Genomic DNA, 20,740 nt, shown 5'->3' with positions numbered 1-20,740 from the left:
TTGACCACCCATCATATGAATCAGTGCTACGAATTATTCGAAACAGTACACAAGTTAGTGTTTTCTGGGGTTTTATTGTTGCAAATCTAGCGTTTATTTGTCACATGTCGCTGGTCACCCTGGCAAAAAAAGTTTTCTCATTGACTTTGTACACGCTACAACTCCCAAATTTCCACGTTGACTTTGTACACAGAATATCCTGCTAGCAGAATATCCTGCTAACTTCAGGTGGTTCCTGCTAACTTCAGGTGGTTGCGCAACGTTCAAGATTGAGAGCTCGATACGAGGATGCAATGGTTTCAAGGTTGGCAACAAATCCTCTATTAATTGTCTCCGATCTCCCCTACCGTTATACTAAAAGTTCAAGGTTTTCGGTTGAAAGTTTTTCAGGAAGAGGACCTCTTTCGTGATGTCTCCATTACAGATTCATATGATCTGGGTAAGTTTCACGAGCTATCAAAAGCACCGAGAGGATACTTTTGGTCAGATAATGTAAACATAGCAATAGCCTAATCTGTTTATTATCCTGTAACTATATACATTGAAGAGGCATATGCCGCCTACTGAGCCAGTGTGTAAACTTGTGAAAATGATACTGAGTTACCAAAGCCTTTGGGGAAGAAACTGACGAGAGACTAAGTTTAGACACATGCCACACTAGTAATAGCCTAGGCCTACCTGGTAATGTTTTGAACTAGTTTTATCTCTTTTTACTTTTGAAATAGGGTTTTGATTATTGTCTGAAATCTTGGCTAGGGTCTTGTGTAAATACTGTACCATAATAAAGTTTAAGTAAAATTAAATGAAAACTCCATTAACATATTGCCTGGCATTTCACAATAAGCCTGGAAACTGATGTGAAAAATGCATTATTAGCTTTCCTGATGCATATGATAAAGAACTGCTTTAAAAATAGTCAAACATTACATGCTGACTATACAGTAATGTAGATTTAATCCATTATTCTAAGGTGACCATATTTCCCTGACTGGAATCAGGGACATTTATTGCGTGACTGATATGGGAGAGGGGTATAAGGGGAGGTGGTGTCCCCCTCCCCTTTGAAAATTTTCAAGTGCCTAAAGTGCTTAGATGTAAAATGGGGATACTTAAGAGCACTTTTTAAATCAATTTTATTTCCAAAAATGTAACTTTTTCTTAGATGAAATTTAATTACTTCACAAAAGAGTGCTAGGCTAGATCGATCTTGCATATTCCACTTTACACTGGCCCACCTGAAATAATGGTTAGTTCCGTTTTGCGACTGCACACTTGACTAAATTTTGTTTTTACAATTATTTTACTAATAATGTGGGATATTTTCAAAATTCCTGAACATTTGACAACTTGGGGACATTTTCGGGGACACTTGTTCATCGGGGACAGCACACTATATTCGGGGACTGTCCCCGAAAATCGGGGACGTCTGGTCACCTTACATTATTCCAGCCTAGTGTTTTGCAGAATTACTCTCTGTAATAAAGTTCAGTAAAGTAAAATGAAATGAAAATGTGATTGCCATCTTGCCAGGCATTGGGTGGTACGCATGGAAAATTGTGTAAATAGCGTTGGCTTCATATGTGTATCACATGAGGTAGAACCATTTTGAATAGTAAGCTTAAGTTTATATGCTGACTACAATAATGTAAACTACAATACTACATGACAGGCTAGTCTAGATTTGTGTAGTTGTTGACTATAGTCAACAGCTACTGTTGTTCTTTAAAGTTCATGATGGAAGAAAGGTAGCACATGTACTTGTGCATTATAATTTACATCTCTGTACATTTAAGCCATACAATAGCTCATTAAGAACCCTATGGGCATATCGTTTTAATGAGTGGTCATAAATTATTTATTCGACTATTCGGAAATGTGAAAATGATCAAACTTGGCTAATAATTTGTACTTTGTTTCCGTTTAGAAATTCATTCATGAGATTATTCAATGGACAGCAATGAGATGAATGCTAAAAATATCCATCGTACATTATGGCAACAATCAGTGGCACCAAACACCCATGGGATTCAATCCAACACCAGTTTAGGCTTCGCAAACCTGTCAGACCATTTGTGAGCTCAACGTTCACAGATTTTGAACAAGAAAGGGAACATCTTGTGAAGTATGTGTTTCCCCAGCTTAACTCCCTTTGCCACCAAAGGGGAACTTACTTTGCACCTGTGGACCTGCGATGGGGTATAAGCGAGGACCAGTCTCATGCCGCAGATGTTGTATCCTTGTGTCTGGATTACATCAAGCATTGCCATCCTTTCTTCATATGTTTGTTGGGGGAAAGATATGGCACGTATAGGTCAATCGATCAACCTCCACTGCCATCCGAGGTAGACCCTGGCGAGAAATACTCCGATTTCGACTGGCTCGGCAAGAACTTCCTCGTTGCTGCAGCCAAAGGCCATGACTGGATCCTACAGAAAGCTTATCAAAATTGTAGCATCACAGAATTGGAGATTATAGAGGCCGCTTTCAGAAATGACAACCAATTCTGCAGGTTCTACATCAGGGATGTCCGCCACATTGAGGACAAATACAGAGACTTACCACAAGAGGAAAGAAAGAAAAAACTACAGGTTTGTAACATTTCAATGTTTCTTAGCACACTCTTTAATAGTTTGAGCAAGAATATTATGTTATTGTAACATTTCAACATAAGAGAAGTGTTTACATGAGTGTACATAATTTTAGGTTTTACTTGAGGTAACGTTATGAATATTGCTTGTATCATAAAGTATATATGCTTCTGATACAAATGCTACTACTCATAAACAATTGTGAAACAAAAAGTGAAACAAAACCAAACCAAAGTGAAACAATGCGAAACAATGTGAAACAATGTGGCTATTGTACACTGCCTAACTTTGCTATGCTCAAGGGGCAAGCTATTCCACAGTTTCCTTGTGCATGTTGTACATCTGCTTCAGCTGTGAATTGATGAAAAGCTTCTAATATGCTGAAAATATGCATGGATTTTTCACTTCATCTTACTTTTGTGTCATACAGTTGGTTGGGCATACATATATCAAAATTGTCGTAGGCCTTTGATCCACCTAAACGGGAGTTTTCTGTGCCAAATCTGGTGTTCTATTCATCAAACCTATGTACACATCTATCCTCCAGTGTACATATTGGTGTTCTATTCACCAAACCTATGTATCTCTCCTCCAGTGTACATATTGGTGTTCTATTCACCAAACCTATACACATCTCTTCTAGTGTACATATTGATCATTCTTTGTTAATTGCTTCATTCTTGAGACAACCAATAAGTATGACCTGGTTGTCCAGGGGATAACCAGAAACACCTCCCTACAAATTTGCCTTGGTGGTCACTACATTGAGTGGTTGGTCTGTATGTTGATATTAAAATGTTTCTTGTTAGTAGTTGGGACTCTGTTACTGAATAATGATACTCACTGGACGCTGCATTATAAGGTACAAAGCATTACTAAACCTCACATTACACAGCATTGGCTACGCAACACTTTCATTTTATTGTTGAAAATGTTATTCATCCCATTTATGTTGACTGAGGTGTTGGAGGGAGAAAAGCTGTTCAGCAAAGAACAAAATGCCTGTCTAGGTCAAGGTTTAAATTTAAGAGGGCTTGACATTAAGATTTACGCAAGATCTATGTAAGACCTAAACTTATGTATTCTAATACTAATATGATGCTTCGTACAAAAGTAAGTTGAAGATTGATCAAATTGATAAACAGAATTTTTTTTTTTTGCAGTGATGGTTCCATACTGTATGGTACCTTCAGTAGTACGTGCTGTTTGTCAAACTTCAAAATTTTGAAACTGAGACAAAGGTTCCTGTAAAGTTCATAGATATCATACAAAACTCAGTCTGTAGAGAACAAATAGAGTATATAATTTGTATTTATTTCTCTGAATACTGACTTATTAAATAGCTTTCTTCGATTTACGCATGAAATGAATATATATCAATCACTTAGGGTAAAATGAGCGACAGTACTCTAGTCTTGCAAGCAATAAAGGCATACTGTACCTGTATTGCCTTCAAATATGCTAGAAAGTAAAATTAGTGGTCACCTATTTAAACTAAAACTTCAACAAGCACTGTAATACCAGCTTCATAGCATGTTTTTATTTCAGTGCTGAATATATAGCTACCCAAACTGCTTCGAGCAGATTTTCATTATCTGGACCCTACTCGAAAGCACTGTCAAAAAATTCTTATGGACCAATACTGTTGACCTCAGATGACCTTCAAAGATCTGACAGAGTAATTAGTTTAATTTATGAAGTTCTGTTTGCTGTCGTAGAAAAAGGTACATCTGGTTTGTGTTTTGTGTTGTAGGTGTTCATGGCAGAGGATGAGGAGGCAGAAATGTTAGTCACAGATCTGAAGTATCGAATAGCAAACAAAGGACTCCACACGCAATCATTCCTGACAGTCGAGGAGCTGGGACAAAAAGTCTTGGAGGACTGGGTGGCGATTATTAATCAATTCTATCCACCAATGCTGAAGTTACCAGAAGGAATAAGTAAGTACTACTGTATATTAACATATTTAAGTCCATGGTTCATAATATTGATGCAAAGTATTGACAGCCTTCCCTAAGACAGTAAGTTTTAATCTTTCTTAGCCAAATCTCACAGTTTAACCGTGAGAATCCAGGTTTCCAAGGAGTAGTGGGTGTTTTTTCATATAATTAATGTTAAAACAATGAGTCTTACTTCACATTAGAAGGTCTTGTACAGTTTCCAGGTTTCAGGCACCAATCTTTAAGTGTTTTCTTTTGTATGGAATCTCCAGGTTTATACCTGTGGGGGTTGGCAGATCTGTTTTATTTTCTAAGGTATACTGAGCGTCAGTACTTCCCTCCTGCCCCAATCACCTCTCCTCTCCTGAGCAGGTCCAATTTTGCCTAAGTAGGAAGATCCACGTGCTGTGATACTTAACTTGGGATTAGGGATATCTGGCAAGGATGAAAGTTGGGTTTTGAATGTTGGTAGATGTTAACTTAAAATTACAACATTTGTGCATTATTACAATGGAATGTAGATATCATTTAGTACTGTTGCATAAATCCTTATCAATGCCTGAACCATTGCAGCTGGTGAACAGTTCAACGAGTGGGCTTTAGGGGAATCCCTGGCCGAGACCAGACGAAGAGTATTTGTTCCTACTCCGGCGACAGACAATCTATTTCAGACCTTGAACCGACATGCCCTGGAGCTGTTCCCCGAAGAGGTTATTAAACAAGACAACAGTCCCATCATAACAGATCGGTAAGACTTGCCCTTAAAAAATAATTTGAGATGAGAATTTGATATCTGCTAATTTCAGACCTGGTTTATAATCTGAATAATCTTGATCCAAGAGATTTCCTGGTTTGTAATGATTTATGATTTGATTTTAAAAGTCAATAAAGTTTTGTGGAACCTATAAATTGTCAAGTTTACATTAATTAACCCCACTTTCATATCAATAGTGGATAGACAGTGGAACAGTCATAATTTATCGTTTTGCCTTGGTGGTTGTCTACATGTCTGTCTGTCTGTCAAATTAAGCTAATTTGTTTTTGATGCTCTAGTCAGGCATATTCTGGTTTTCTTCTTCTTTTGTCTTCTTTTTTTTGTCAACTTCATGTCCTCTCAACATGCCTCTTCATCTGGAAAGGCATATATGACTTATTCTTTTTCTTTCTTTTCTTTTTGGGTAGTGAGGGTCCAACAGGAATCATCACCTTGATAGGAGGCAGAGGCTGTGGCAAGTCAGCCATTGTGGCTAACTGGGTGAAGAAGTTCTCAGCAGAGTATACCAGTATTAAAATTATTGCTCACTATGTTGGTAGTAGTACATTCAGTAGAGACATTGTCCAGTACATGAGAAGAACAATATGGGAACTGAGGGGGAAGCCAGTCGGTGAGTTTCATACGTATATTCAATTTAGCAGCTAGACCACATTGCAGAGATCTTTGTTTCTTATAATTGGTGCGTGAATTTTTATAAGAAGAAGCCTAAGAGAAATATTATAAAGAAAGATGACAGCAACAAAACAAAATTATTAAAGAGAAAACTACAGGTGTTGGTTTTTTTTTTCAGTCATGTAGTTTTTGAGTTTAATTTTACAGTAAAGATAATACATCGGAGGAGAAATGAAGAGGTAAGGCTTTTTTACTCAAAGTTGTCTTTTAGCCAGGGCGAGAAATAGAGAGAAATAAAAATGGAAAGTGTTAAACCATCTATTGAAATAGTGAAAAAAAGTTACTATAAAGTAATTAAATTTTCAATTTATTTTTGTTGTTATAGAAGTTTCCTCTGATATGACTTCTGAAGATTTGTCCAGCTTCCACGAGGTCTGTGAAGCATTTGTGGCTACCATCGAATCCACGCCATGCATCTTGATCTTAGATGGATTAGATGAATTGGGAGGTACCTTGGGATTCTCAAAGCACCAAGTAAGTAATGACTTATCTGGATGATAGAAAAATATTTGGCTCTAGAAACAGAAAATTCAAAGTGAGCAAATAGTCTGGGGTAACTTCAAGCAAAAGTTTATTGTTAGTAGTTTAGAATAATGTAGGGCTTTCAAGACATCCTCTTTCTCTCTTGTGAAAAGTAACCAAAGCTACCCTCCCAGATTGCCAAGAGGGTCAGCTTTCTTTAAGGGGACTATATAATGGCCTTTAAAACCTGGTAGATATGCTAAAATGGCCACTAGTCTAAAGAGATGACATCATAAAGTTCAGCCTTCCTTTCACAAGTAGTTTGGAATATCCATTGGCCCAGTACTCACAATTTATTTTACAATCATTGTGTCATGTAAATCTTCTTTTTGCCTGAATGCAAAAATCCATTTTAAGTTAAAATGAATCTTTTTTGCACAATCTACATAGGAAGATTGCAAATAATGCATGTCCATAGAAAAACCCCAAGATAGGGTTTTCCTGTTGATGTGTGTTCTGAGGATACAACTTAAAAATCTATCTGCTAGGCTTATCTTCCAGCCACTTTGACAGATGCATCAGTGATTAATATTTAAAACACAACAAATATTCATATCGAGTCATTCTGTTAGATAGTGAACTTACGCACCAGTCTTGTCATTAGTTTTATTTTCTCCTGATAAAGTTTTGATTTCCATACACATGTTATTGTTTGCTTTTTCCTTTTAGGTGAAAGAACTGATTTGGCTGCCTGATATCCTTCCATCCCACTGTAAAATCATCACCACGACCATCCGTTCTGACCTGACCTTCAAAGCCCTCACGCAAAGGACAGACAACACATTCCACATTGTCCCCCTCTTTAATGACACCACAGACAAAGCCACAGTTCTGGAACAGCTGCTTGCGTTACATTGCAAATGCTTGAACAAGCAGCATCTGGAAGCCATCGTGAATGCCAAGCTGAGCTCCAAGCCTCTGTTCCTCTCCATTGTAGCCAATGAACTTAAACTCTTTGGCACCTACATGAAAGTGGAGGAATGTTTGGAGCAGTACACCAGTGCCAGCACTTTCAGGGACCTCTGGAGACTAGTTATCATCAGATGGACCAAAGACTACGGATGGACGAGAGCCGGCAGAATGGATGCTTCATCCGGCAGAACCACTGCTTCAGGTAAACAATCGACCGTAGCGTGAGAGCGTGGTGGACAATTGGCCGAGGCTTCTGACTTGTGATCCAAGGATTGCTGGTTCGATTCCTGCCTAGTTCATTACGTTGTGTCCTTGGACAAGATGCTTTACCTCAATTGCCTCTCTGCACCCAGGGGTTAATCTGAAGTGGTGCATTAGTGACATGCTAATGAATTTAGTTAACAAACACTGAATTTAATAGGTGTTATGTCATGCTTAATTATCCATCAGCAACGACCACCTTCAGTCAGACTGACTACAAACATTGTAACATTGTTAAAACTTCTCAAGGTATGATTTTAACGGTCATCTCCTTTGTCCAAAAATATGTTAAGAGATATTAACAGTGTCAGTTATGGTCAACTTTTCACGTTTGCTTTACTAGCTCTGTCCAACAGAGAATCTTAAATGTCTGTAAACTTAAGCCTCCTCAACATCTGGGACTAATCTGGAGGGGGGGGGGGGGTGGGGGAACCTCCTGGACAATAAATTTGGAAACTTGAAGCATCTCTTTTTGCTTTAAGAAGTTTGAGTAAAAACTAATGACCTACATTATTGTTTTTTTTTACATTTCCCTTAGAGTTTGATGGATGGGTTGCTGACACATTAAGACTCATCGCCTGCTCCAGGGAAGGACTGACAGAGGGAGATATCTTAAAGCTTCTTAACATGTTTGGTTACACAAAGGAGGCAGAGGTCACACAGTTTGACTTTGCACTCTTCAGGTCAGCGACCTTTGACACTCTGGTAGAAAGGCCAGGTGGATTACTGAAATTTTGCCATCAACATTTGAGAGAAGCTGTGGAGTATTTCCTCTTGGGTTAGTTTTAATGGGGGTTTTGATCGTCATATTTTGGAGCTTGTTGAAATCACCTTCCTCGTTTTTACATTTTAACAATAACTGTTATCGTTATTAGTCGTTAAAGTTAGTTAGTCACTATCCCCCTCCCCCCCATCTTCACCCTGATCATACCAGAGGGAATTTGTTCCTGCTTGGGCGTTGAAGAAGTATGTCACAGAGATTATAAAGTATTTTGCACCAGTAAGTTGAGGGAAGATTATGTGCAAAGGAATATGTTTATGTTATGTTAGTCATGAAATGCAAACCAGCTGCTGTACACACTTTGCTCCGAGTTAGGTTGTGTGCCTATGTAAGAGATGTGTGAATATTTCCTATACACTGTATGAAATATATGACCTATTTTGCTGTTGTTTTATCAAAGAAACAATTATAAACATATCTCAGTGTTCGATTAGGAGGATGTTTGGATTCTTCACAAGTTACACAATAACTTCATATAAATGCTAGCTTTTGAAGAATATGGCAAGTTTATGGACTTAGGACATGTGCTCCTTTCCTTCGTAGGGTTCTTCATAGGGTATTCACGTACTGTCATATTCTCATACTGGAATAGCAATGTTATGTATACTTCAGAAGCAGAGTCTGGTATTAGCATTATTCCATAACATGTATCTGTTGTATTTTCCGGTTATGCTTCTTTTGTAGGAGTGGTGTCTGGTCTTAGCTCACCTGCAAAGAGAAAAGTAGAGCCAACATCTTATCTTGTCTCAAATTCTGGAATGGGGAGAAAGTTTTTGTTCCATGAAATACTAGCTAGTTTCTTCCAGCAGTTGCCACACAGCCAACGCAAAGCCAAAGAGTTGCCGTACCATTATCGACAATGTGAAAATTGGCAAAAACTCCAGAGAGAAATAATGAAACCAGAGTAAGTAACACCTGTTGTCATATGTTGTTGTTAAATTGTGTTTACACATTTTTTATCCTTATTGTATTCAGAAAAAAAATGGCATTTTTACTGCAAGTGGCAAAAATCTAGGTGAGGTTTATACTAGTAAGATGTAAATTGCAAATATAATTGAATGAATGTTCATTACTTTTGTTAAATGTCAATACAACATGGTGTGTGACATCATCTTTTGAGGTAATATTTTAAATGTTGTGAGATTATTTTTCGAAACAAACTACCAATATAATTTAGGTAAAGCAGTTGTAATGATGTGGAAAACTTGGCTTGGGAAGCAAGCCTCAAAGGTTTTTTTCTAGTTTACAGCTACGTATTATATGGATCAGCAGTTATGACCTGTGTATATTTTGGATTCAGATATTTTAAAATTTGGCATAGTCTTCACTTGAATATTTGCTCCATACAATTGCACTCACTTTTGGTGAGTCTAGAAGAAAGTGGTACTGTAGCTATTTTTGAAAGAATTGAAATGATAAATTCATGATTCAAGTTTTCTTTAAATAATTGATCAGGTATCCCAAATTAAAATGATATGTGAAAATGTGCAAAGATGTATAGCAGCTTTTGTCCACAATAACAATAGTACTTTATGAGAGATGAAATTCAAAGCCCACAAAACTTTAAATTATTTCCTTAATTTCCTGAATATACTTATGAATGTCCTTCTACTTCTTCCATAAGAATGTTTATCACTTTGTACGGCGGTGCTCCACAAACGGTCGCCCTTTCCAACGACCTTTTACATTACTGGAGAAGGCTCTCAGAAGAAGATATAGACGTAGTGGCCTCCCTCATCAATATGGTGAGTGCTGCCATCTCTGGAGAAGGCGAGAACGATTCAGTTCCAGCAGAGAGCGTGGGTTGGTGGCAGTCGGGAAATATCTCGGAGGCAGATTCGTTGTGCAGCGACCTGGATTCCTTGGCCAGCAACGATACGCAGCTAGAAAGCGTCATTCATGCTATGAGAGAGATAGAACTTAAAGAAGCTGACCACAAATTGAATACATCGCACGGATGGAAAACGAACGAAGGGAGCGGTAGTAATGTAAGTTCAAAGGTGGACGCCTACGGCCTTCCTGCATTAGGAAAAGATTACAATAGCTTGTCTGGCTATGACGAACAGGAAGATGACATGGGATACCATGTGACTATCAACGAGGAACCAAGTGGTTTGGAAAAGACCCAGAAGTTAGTAAAGGATGAGTTTGTTGAGGGTGAGGAAGCTAATCTGTTACAGAAGGAGATGCTTGGAGAGACTAGGCCAGAGGGCGCTCTATCTGACCATAAAGAACGAACAGATATATCTGAGACAGGAAGCCAGGAGAAGCTTATCGGTGATCCCGGAATGGATCGAGATCAAATACGCAAACGTGAAAACGAAACAACGGATGAATTATCAGAGACAGCAGGGTCTGCAGATGGAGGGGCTGAGGCAGATGCAAAGGCTGGAAACCAAGTAAGAGAGAAACACAGTGAGATGAAGGAAGGTGTTCTCAGGACATCACCGACCACAGAAGCCCACGATAATAGTGAGGACGAAGATGATGATGGTGAGTATATAAAAAAAAACAAGGGACAGTCATTGCTTCTTTAAAGCCCTACGTGAAGTTCGGTGAAGTGGGATTTACCTTAGTGTAAATTTCTTTACATAGCAAGTTTAATGATTATTGACTTTCTTATCGAGCAGAATGCATTGTCTTCTCATCTGCGCAAGTGTCTTTTAGTTGTTTTGCAATTGTGTAGTAATTTGGCTAGTCTGCTTAGTATGTTGCTTGGTGATACAAGATAGATATTTTAAACCATAGTATTTATCATGCATGCCATGTTTGACAAACATATTTCTCCCCAAAGAAAAATCAAGAGGAAGTTTGAGTTGAACACAAAACTCCTTTTCTCTTTTCCTGAATTTAACCTTTGGATGTAGTGAATGATTTTCAACCGTGGAATACAAATCTTTGCCAATTTTGACAGGTGGATATTTACATGTTATTATCAGTACCTAGTACATATGCAAAGTAGTTATCTCTGTTTTTACCTAAACATGCAGATGTCTCCATGTCCAGCCTGAATTCAGAAGCAATACGCAGTCAACCAGCAGTTGTGGCCTTTTATGCTGGCAAATTTCTGGCTGAACGATCCATATTTACACAGGCTGCTCAAGTTCTGCAGCTAGCTTATCAAGAAGTTTTGAGGGTAAGTTTCACGCCTCCTTTTTTTCAGAAAACGGAAACATGACTTTGACTGTCATCCTGTTTTGCATTTATTTCATTATTACATTTCATTGGCAAACCTCTTAAAGTTTTCCCCTGTCAATTCTGGTTACGTTTCGGTAAATTATGGTAACAAATGACATTTTTCATGGACACTTTCTTTCCATTCAACCACTCTGCATGACACCACCAGACTGTGTTCACTGAAAATGCAACTTTAAATCTGATTTAATTTTTTCTTGAGAAAATGACAAGTTTCTTTATGTGATGTCATGTCTTACACATCAGGTGTAGATAGCAGGTTTTCCTTTGTATTCATTTGAAAAAGAGTTTAATAAGTTTCTTTTTCTTTTGACATTTGTATAGTTCTTCCCGTTGAACACCAAAGAGCAATTTCTCTTGATCAAGGTTCAGGAGGCATTAGGCAACTTGTCTCTGTATCAACTTCACAAGGGAACGGCCCGAACCTGGTACAAGAAGGCCCTAGCAACGGTCGATAACATGTGCCTTGGGCAGAGTGACAACAGCTATAAGGAGATGCTGCAAATTCAAGGTAAAAAGTCGTTAGTCTTGTTGCAAATAGGTTTTTTTCAAATCAGTGGCGGAGCTAGGGGTATTGGTCAGGAGGGGCAAAAATGGTCTGTCGGGGCGCTATCTAAGCGGAGCGCCACCACAGGTTGGCGTGGAGCGTACAGAATTTTTTTTGAAAAAAGATACTCCATAGATCGCCGGAAATGACCCTTTCCTGGCCTTGCTAAGTTGCATATAAATGAAGAATAAAGAGGTGTCATCGCCAACAAAATGTGACAAATGTCAATAGGTAGATGAGAGTGCAATAAAAAAGTCAATAATCGAGAATACGTAACAAGTGGTAAAAGCTGAAAAGGGCGTCAGCAGTCCACTTGAGTCCGTCAGGGGGCATCCGCCCCCCCCCCCCCCCGACTGTATGGACGCTCCGCCACTGGTTCAAATGTCAGTTTAAATAATACAAAACACTGCTTCACTTATTTCATAACATACATAGCTCATATCTCACTTGTTTAGTCAGTTTATTATTTCATATGGATGCTTGCAGTATCCAGGTTATCCTAAAAATTATACACTTTAGCGGAAATTCTTCCCCTTTGTCACTACTTGTGGACAGAATGTATTGGTATTAATATCTTCTGCACAGAGCTGTATACTGATATTACTATTAAAGAAAAGTAGCCATCATTCAATTCAACACATCAATAGAATCCCTTATCTTGTATGCAAGTATTTCTGTTTTGACCTTTGAGTGACTTTTAGTCTTCTCTGTACATTTTTCATTTTTTGTTTAGGTCGTATTTTGTACCAGCTGGGAAACATGGCAGCTTATGATCGAAATACAGAGGAGGCAGAGGGATATCTAAAGAAGGCCAAGAAGTGCATGGAACAGGCTAACTGTGTGGCTGGCCAAGCCACTTCCCAGTATAACTTGGGATTGTTGAGGTAGAGTCATTGGTTTGCTTTACAGGCAATAAATGTAGCTAAAAGACAAGTTGTAAAACTAAGAAGACCTGATTATAAAAGTTGAATGTAAATGTTTTTAACCAATTGGGCAATATGGCTACTTATGGTCACAAGACAGAAGTTGAAGAGGGTTATCAAACAGTTTTGTATGTGTTAGCATACTATTAACCCCAAAGTGAAGCCATTTCAGATTCCCTTTGGTTTGTTTGTTAGTTGGATAAAGTGACTTGTCAATTGACTTGACTTAAATTGACTTACAACTTGGCATGTTTTCTCCCTGCAGTTGTTTTTTTTTTTGTACACACTTTTCTCTTCTCATATTATGCCAAGACAATCATAGATTAAACAGATATCATCATCTCTCTTTCAGAGCCAAAACAGGAAATTTCTCAGAGGCTAAAAGACATCTACGCAAGTCTCTATATGCCAGAGAACACTGGTATGGTAAATCACACCCTGGGGTAGCAGAGGTTTTAAATAACCTCGCAGGGCTGCTTTGTGACCCTCTGAATACAGAAAGGTAATCATTGCATACAAGGGTTGAAGTAACCTTCAGCTAAATTGGCTAGCATTCAATTATTATTAATACACAGTGGAAAATTGCGAGTTACTCTGAAACTCTTGTCTCCCGATTCACAGTTGGTCTGTCGTCAATGTAACCATGTGCGCACAGGGCTAGTAGTTTTTTTCCCAACAGGCTATTAGTTTTTTTCCCAACACATAAACGAATACACGACACAGACGTAGCCCCTCAAGGGGCGGGAGAGGAATAAGGGAGGCCAAAAGTGACAAAACAAGTAACACACAGGATATCATGTAAAAAGTGAGGTGTATGAAATTGCTTTTCAAGCAATGGTTGTTGTTTCTCAAGAATTTCTGAGACCTTCCTGTTTATTTTCAGTAAATGTACAGTCAGACTTTGTATGATATGCTGATTATGTCACTTGATCAACTTTGTTACTTGGACAGCCTAAATAAAAAACTTTGCCTATTTCTTTTCAAAAATGTATACATATTCCCGACTTTGTTGTTTTTCTTAGCACATGGTAAAAATGTATTGTAGAATCCAAAACGTGGACACTTGTTTGTTGGTAAGAAGAGGAATTATATAAAGAGGGGAGAGCTTAGAGAGATATAACCAAAATTTGTTAGCAGGTCAATTGACTGTATTCTACCAGCTCTAGATATTGTATCTTGTACGCTGTGCGGAGGGACAAGATATTTAATACATTGTTGTCTTTTATAAGTACTTTCCAAGGAACTTATCATTTTATGTTGCAGTTATGACAGGAACAAGGCCAAAGATCTCTACCAAAGAGCTCTGCGAATTAGGAAAACAGTATATGGTGATGACCATCTTCTTGTTGCAACAACGTTGTTTCACCTTGGTACGTTGATCTCTTTTTCCGGCTTTAGGGAGGAATGAATTTTATCCGTTTGATACTAATTGTTGTGTGTTTATTACTGTTTTGTATTTCTTCAAGGTTTAGTTTAATGACATGATGTACTTAAGCCTAAATTCAAAGTTTTTTTGAACACGTTTGTGATAAGTATATCACTATTGTGGTAATGTAAGGACACTGTTCCTCTCTTTGCAGTACTGTATTTGGAGTTTGAATTGATAGCCTAACATCGAATGCCAGGTGACATTACAACCTAAGGTTAAACGTCTAATGAATAGATACATATTAGTAGTAGTAGAACTATTGTATTTTGGTTCTGATGTATTATAATTAGCTATCAACACAAATTCCAACCACTGGAGTGTAATACTTCTTGAGAAGACATTATAACCCACTGTGAAAATATCAAACTAATAGAGGTGAATTGAAAATAGGTCGCTGGTTCACTGACATGTAACACATTCATTGAGAGGGCTCCGAAACTTATTTGAGATTAATATATTTGCAGAACCATTATTAGTGTTCTAATGATAGGGAAGATAACATATTTCTGCCTTTTAACTTAAAATTTAAAAAAAGTGACAAGAGATAATATGAAGTTTGAAGCTCTTTGACTATGTTTTCTGAAGCATTGCAATATTTTATTTTTGCAGGAAAGCTGTTGAAAAGGGATCACAGTCTAACTTGCAAGAAAGATGCCAGCACTCTGCTAAACAAGGCCCTGGATATACGAATTTCATCCCTCGGCCCAACGCACAAGCTTACTCTGGCAGTACGAGGTACCCTGAAGCAGTTAGAACAGGATTTGAGTAAAGGCCACTATGACCACTCCAGAGCCCCTGGAGCAAAGAGATGGGACGCCCCCCTGGCGTACAGCCACATGTCCTGGCATGTAGCAGACGTAGAGGTACTCGACAGAAAAGTTGAGGAGTCGAGAACAAAGTTTCTACAGCAACAGAAATATGGCTCATTTACTGCTCCACACAAGAGGGGACTTACAACAGATGGGCTGGGACGTGAACGCATCCAGAACCGGCATCTGGACAAACCCAGATTCCGTGCGAGGAGCTCCTCCCCTGCTCTGGCAAGAGACTTGAGAAGAAGCAGAAAGGACACGGACCGTGCTCGACGGAGGAACAGCCCATCCACGAAGAGGCAGGTCTCGCCATCGACTCATCATCATCATCAGAACTTCCAAACGAGGGAAACCTCCTCATTTAGCCATTCCAGTAAGAGACAGAGACCAAGGACAGCATCTTTGAATAGGAGTATCTTTGACCCCAAACCTCATCTGACCATGAGCCAGGTATCATACGCTTCACATCATTCCTCTTGTGACATTCCTCAGGCCTTTGATTTGCATCCCAGCAACGTCACCACGGTGCAAGGGCCTCACAGCGACATAAAGGACCTTATGGGGCAGCCTCCGTGCCCCAGACCTGTTGCTCCGAAGGGCGTCCATACGGCTACATGGTATCATGAACCTGGTCGGTATTCCAAAGATTTCAGTGACACGTATCCACGCAGAAGGCACCAGAGGAGACCGAACCAATCGTTCTTACCAAATATTGACGGCTCTTCGAAAGGTGCCGACATCTAGAAATATAAAATAATTTGTACGAATTTTTATAGTGTTTTATCTTTTTAACCGTTTTTAACCTCAGAAGGGTAAAAACATAGATTGTAATATTCTATAGGTTGTTTTGAACCAAAACTTATATGGATCAGGGTTTATAGTAATTAAATTAAATATTGATTTTATGTTTTCTGAAGGCTTTCAAATCTTTAGTGATAAGGCATTAGGCAAAACTTCATCTGAAATTATCAAGAACAAATCAATCAATTGTACACAAATTTCATTTTCTTTCCTTTTTGCCAGTTTTTTTATATCTATAAAAATGCCAGTTAGCAAACAGTTGCAATTTATCATAAATCTATCATGCTTTCATAGAAGGAACTATAAAAAATGAGCAATAAGTGAAGAGCAATCTTTCTACAAAATTTTCCTCACAAAGTTTGGAGCAAATGTATTGTAATTAAACACTAACTTTTTTGGTTTTATCAAACCTTCTTTATATATTTTTGCATGAGTGAAAGTGGTGGTTGCTGTTATGTTGCAATCAAAAATTGAAGCAAAAAGAGTTACAAAAAATGAATTGGGGATGGGCATAGTTTGACAAATACAATATATTGTACAACAAAACATTGTTTAAATGTCAATTTTTAAATGACATATAATAAGGTATCTTTTGTAGTTTAATTGAATTATGGACAATCATTTTGAGATCCACATTTTTTTTTCTAGCTGATTGCAGTTGCAACAGTAAGCAGGCTATTTTAATGATTATGTAACAAAATTCTCATACGTGTAATGTATGTGTAATGTGTTTATTGCATGACGTTTTTGTAATTATAAGTCGCCAGATTAATATTTTATCGTAGACTTAGACGAGTGAAATCTTTCAAACTTCTTTCAGTTTTTAGTATAAGAGATATCCATGATTGTATCAAATCATGCAAATACTCAAAAGTGCCTTTCACGCAACTCTGCTCTATTTTGTGTATACATAAAGGATAGAGTACAGAGTAGAAAAAAACAATTTCCCAACTGGGTATGAAAAAGTGTCTAGATTTACCTAAATAAGCTCCAACTGTGTTTTTTTTTTGGCTTCATTCATGCTGAGTTGTAGTGATATGATTCAATGCAAGTTTTAACCTCCAATGCTATCAATCGTACGTGCAGTGGGGTAGCTATGGCTTCACCCCCCACCCTTCCCCCCCCATCCCCCAAACCCTGTTCAAGAGTTACAACTGGATCCTTTAACCCTTACTCAATCCAAACTGCACTTGACACAAATGTAAAAGCCACAAAGTTCTATCTGGCTAACTTCAGATTCTTTCTTGACTAGCAGTTCCTGGACATGGGGGTGGGGGGGGGGGGGTAGTGGTTCCTTGTTCTTTTAACTGCCCTAATGCAATGCCTCTGATACTGTGCCATTCATATTTGCAGTGGCTGTGTAAATGTCACACTTAGTCTTGTGACCTTTGGTAATTTATCATGCAACTTTTGTCAAATTTTTTAGGTTGAATATCAAGGAGGCAAAGTAAGAGACGTATGGAGCATTAGCCATGTCAAACAGAAACATAGTTAAGTGAGCCCATGTAAGAAATGAGGCTAAATAAGTGCTAATGAAAATAACATTTCAAGTAACATTGTTCTGTAACCATTTTGCTATGCTATGTGACAACACATTGTCAGTGTCTGCTAGATGATTTGTTGTCTTTCTTTTATTCTTTATATTAGTGCTCAAGGAATTTTCAAATTTTATCTCAAAAGTGTATCTGGCAATTTAATTGAAACTCAGATTCTCGTCTCAATTCAGTAAAGAACGAAAGAAACAGAAAACAATTTTGTTCTTTAAATTGGAAATCCAATCTGCATTTCACTGGAGACTTTTCAAATCTTCCTCCTACGGTAGCCTAAGCTGAAGTCTTACAGCATCTTGCACATTCCATTCAATACAGGATAGTTGCTCTTATAGCAGAAGTCTTTCTGTTGTTATATTTAAGGGTAGTGTTACCATAGCAACTCTTTTTGATATGTGTCTATCATAGATATTCTACTTTTGTTCATTTTTATGATTTCCTATGTAGTATAAATTTTGTGGGCGATGGATCTTTCTATTTTTTTTTTGCAACTTTCAATGTTAAGTACTCTTGTACAGTTGTATTTCATTTTAGTGATGCATGTCTAACCACCTGCTATATATTTATGCAAATGTCATAGTTTCTATTTTACATTGTACATTTTTCTTTTAATACTGTCCAACAGTACAGGAAATTTAGCTATTGACAGCCGTGGCATCTAATTACCTTAGTATAAGTAATAACTGCTGTTTGATGTGTAACATTATATTTGGTGTCTACCCTATCCATAATCTTTAGTGAAGTACCATTTAGACTCTAGCCTGAACTCATTCAAAGCTGTGCCTTTCAATTTTCGTAATAAACAATCTCATGAGACTAGTCTGTTTGATACGCAGCAAGTCCAGAGGGAGCATAGAAGACATCGTCCTCCTAACCCTCCTTCCCTTCCCCCTCCTTCCCTTCCCCCTCCTTCCCTTCCCCCTCCCCCTTTCCTTCACCTACCATCCACCTATACAGATGTTTCATTGCAACTTTTGTACTTCGCATTTGGAGCTCAGGGATAGTTGTGATATATGTTATAATTAAAGCAGGGAAAAGTGGTAAATAATAATAGCACATTTGACTCCCCATGATATGCCATAAACCCAAATTACTTTTCATTGAAAGATAACATTTGTTACACCTTATTCCTGTTAGCAAGGCAACTGCCCCTATAACAGTATTACTGTCAGATTGCATTATCATTGTGCTATAGGCCTATTTGTACCTTTCCATCAATTATGAGTTTTACCAGGTATATATAGTAATTGGGATAATTTCTTAGTATTACTAAATTAAAATGCATGAACATTGATTTTTTTGAAGTGAATTACATAGTGCAATAACCTGGATTATTTTCATGTTTCACTTATTCTGTATTTTGTCATAGTTTGCATTACAATTAACCAACCTGTTTAATACCAATGTTGGTGAATGTGCTGTACGTCATTCACAGCACATACAGTCAACAACTGATTTTTTTCGGTCACTGCATGTGTATGTCATGACTTGAGTTGAGTTGTAAACATGTCCCATATATGTATACTTGGATGGATCTCAAACGTGGTATGAGGATGCTACACTATTGATTTTGTGGAGGTCAAATGTCATTGTGGTGGGAAAAGATAATAATGTGAAAACCTAATATTTTGGGCAAGTTTCTCTTTATCAGTTGGTCAAAACATGTTATGATATCTTCAGTTGAGGGTAATTAGATGAACACACAAATAGTAAGTTTTTTGGGGGCATTATGGTTTTCCTTCACAACCTCTGACCTTTCTCAGTTATCGGTCTGTTGATCCACTATCAAGTGTAAGATTGACGTTCCATTTAATTGAGACTTTGATTCGCCATAACATGAGACTGGTTGTGTTGTAGATTCGTGCACGATTTGCGTCTGGTTACAGTTATCTATCGAAAGTTTGTTGTCGGAGTTGCCATATGGCTGAACGTTGGGTAAATCCTGATTATAACATATCCACAGTTTGAAAAACATATTGATCGGCATGGCAGTATCTAACTAGTGACGTCAAAACTGCTAGAATGCTACCATGGCCAGAACCATTTTCCAAAAAATACTAGACACTTTGATATGGTGGTTTGAAATCATTCTTCCCTTTCCAACTAGAGATGCTCGTTTTATGTATTTATATGGAATATGACTTGAATGTGTGGCATCACGTAACTAATATACACATTTCGGGGTGGGCGTATACTGAGCTTTCAAATCGGTCTTGGTCAATAATACGGGTCAACCAGACCGCATCGACGAAAACTAACAATATCATTGAATACATCATTTCACTGCATCAAGACGGACCTTGATTACCATCCTGTAAGTCAAGCTTTCTGAATAGTAACACGAAGATCACTATTGCATACAACCCTATATCAGCTCAGTAAACGTTGTTTATTATCTGCATCTTACGTTTCAAGGGTATACGTTAACATAGGCAGTCATGCACGGACAACCCATTTCGCCCAGTGTTTTAGCCTATGGTTTGTTTATGGTCTGAATGAGATCTGATCTATGTAAAGCTATTAATAGCCTCATTTTACATGTGAATATATTTATGATGAATGGGTTGCTATTCTTAATATAAGTCACTTCATGCACTATATGTGTGGGTGCACATTAGGTAAGAGGAGAACCAATTGCGGCAGGGATATACGAAAGACTATATACCCACTAAAGTATATTTTTGTTTCTTGTCTAAACTCAGTACTAGAAGCACACGTACGTGCGCATACAAACATTTAGGTTCGAGCGAGCCGTGCCTAACAAGTAACAGACATCTTCCGCGCCGCCTTGTATATCTTTGGGCAGAGATACGTATATACGTTAGCAAGTCTTCCCGAATTCAAAGAGCTCTGGGCTAGTCTAATCTTTGGATATTTTTTACTCCTAGGGCCGTCTGTACACGGCTCAGTCACATGTCATTGTATTATGCTGTACTGCGTTCAAGTCGCGTGCCAGATTCTACAAAAAACCAGTTAGATCCAGTTTTGATTTCTGGTAACTTTTGATTGGTCAGGGTATGATGTGGCGCGCT

The 20,740-nt window shown here is 38.0% G+C and overlaps 1 protein-coding gene across 2 annotated transcripts; it reads left to right on the top strand.

Moving 5' to 3' along the window:
- The first annotated feature begins 233 nt into the window (after window positions 1-233).
- LOC139961239 (uncharacterized) lies at window positions 234-19,039 on the top strand. Of its 2 annotated transcripts, none has more exons than XM_071960314.1 (16): window positions 234-304; window positions 1,925-2,588; window positions 4,342-4,528; window positions 5,102-5,276; window positions 5,711-5,913; window positions 6,301-6,449; window positions 7,167-7,611; window positions 8,209-8,448; window positions 9,136-9,355; window positions 10,076-10,944; window positions 11,442-11,587; window positions 11,971-12,157; window positions 12,927-13,077; window positions 13,469-13,618; window positions 14,380-14,486; window positions 15,155-19,039. In XM_071960314.1, exons 2-16 carry the CDS (start codon window positions 1,992-1,994, stop codon window positions 16,099-16,101), a joined length of 4,773 nt encoding a protein of 1,590 aa, XP_071816415.1. In that variant the 5' UTR covers window positions 234-304; window positions 1,925-1,991; the 3' UTR covers window positions 16,102-19,039. The 2 variants fall into 2 exon arrangements, with proteins under 2 accessions (XP_071816415.1, XP_071816414.1); XM_071960313.1 differs by having other exon boundaries at window positions 240-439.
- The last annotated feature ends 1,701 nt before the right edge of the window (window positions 19,040-20,740 follow it).

The sequence above is a fragment of the Apostichopus japonicus genome, chromosome 20, assembly GCF_037975245.1.
Source record: "Apostichopus japonicus isolate 1M-3 chromosome 20, ASM3797524v1, whole genome shotgun sequence".
NCBI classification, from domain to species: domain Eukaryota; kingdom Metazoa; phylum Echinodermata; class Holothuroidea; order Aspidochirotida; family Stichopodidae; genus Apostichopus; species Apostichopus japonicus.
Note: the sequence above shows the minus strand (reverse complement) of the source record. Positions and strands in the feature narration are given on the sequence as shown.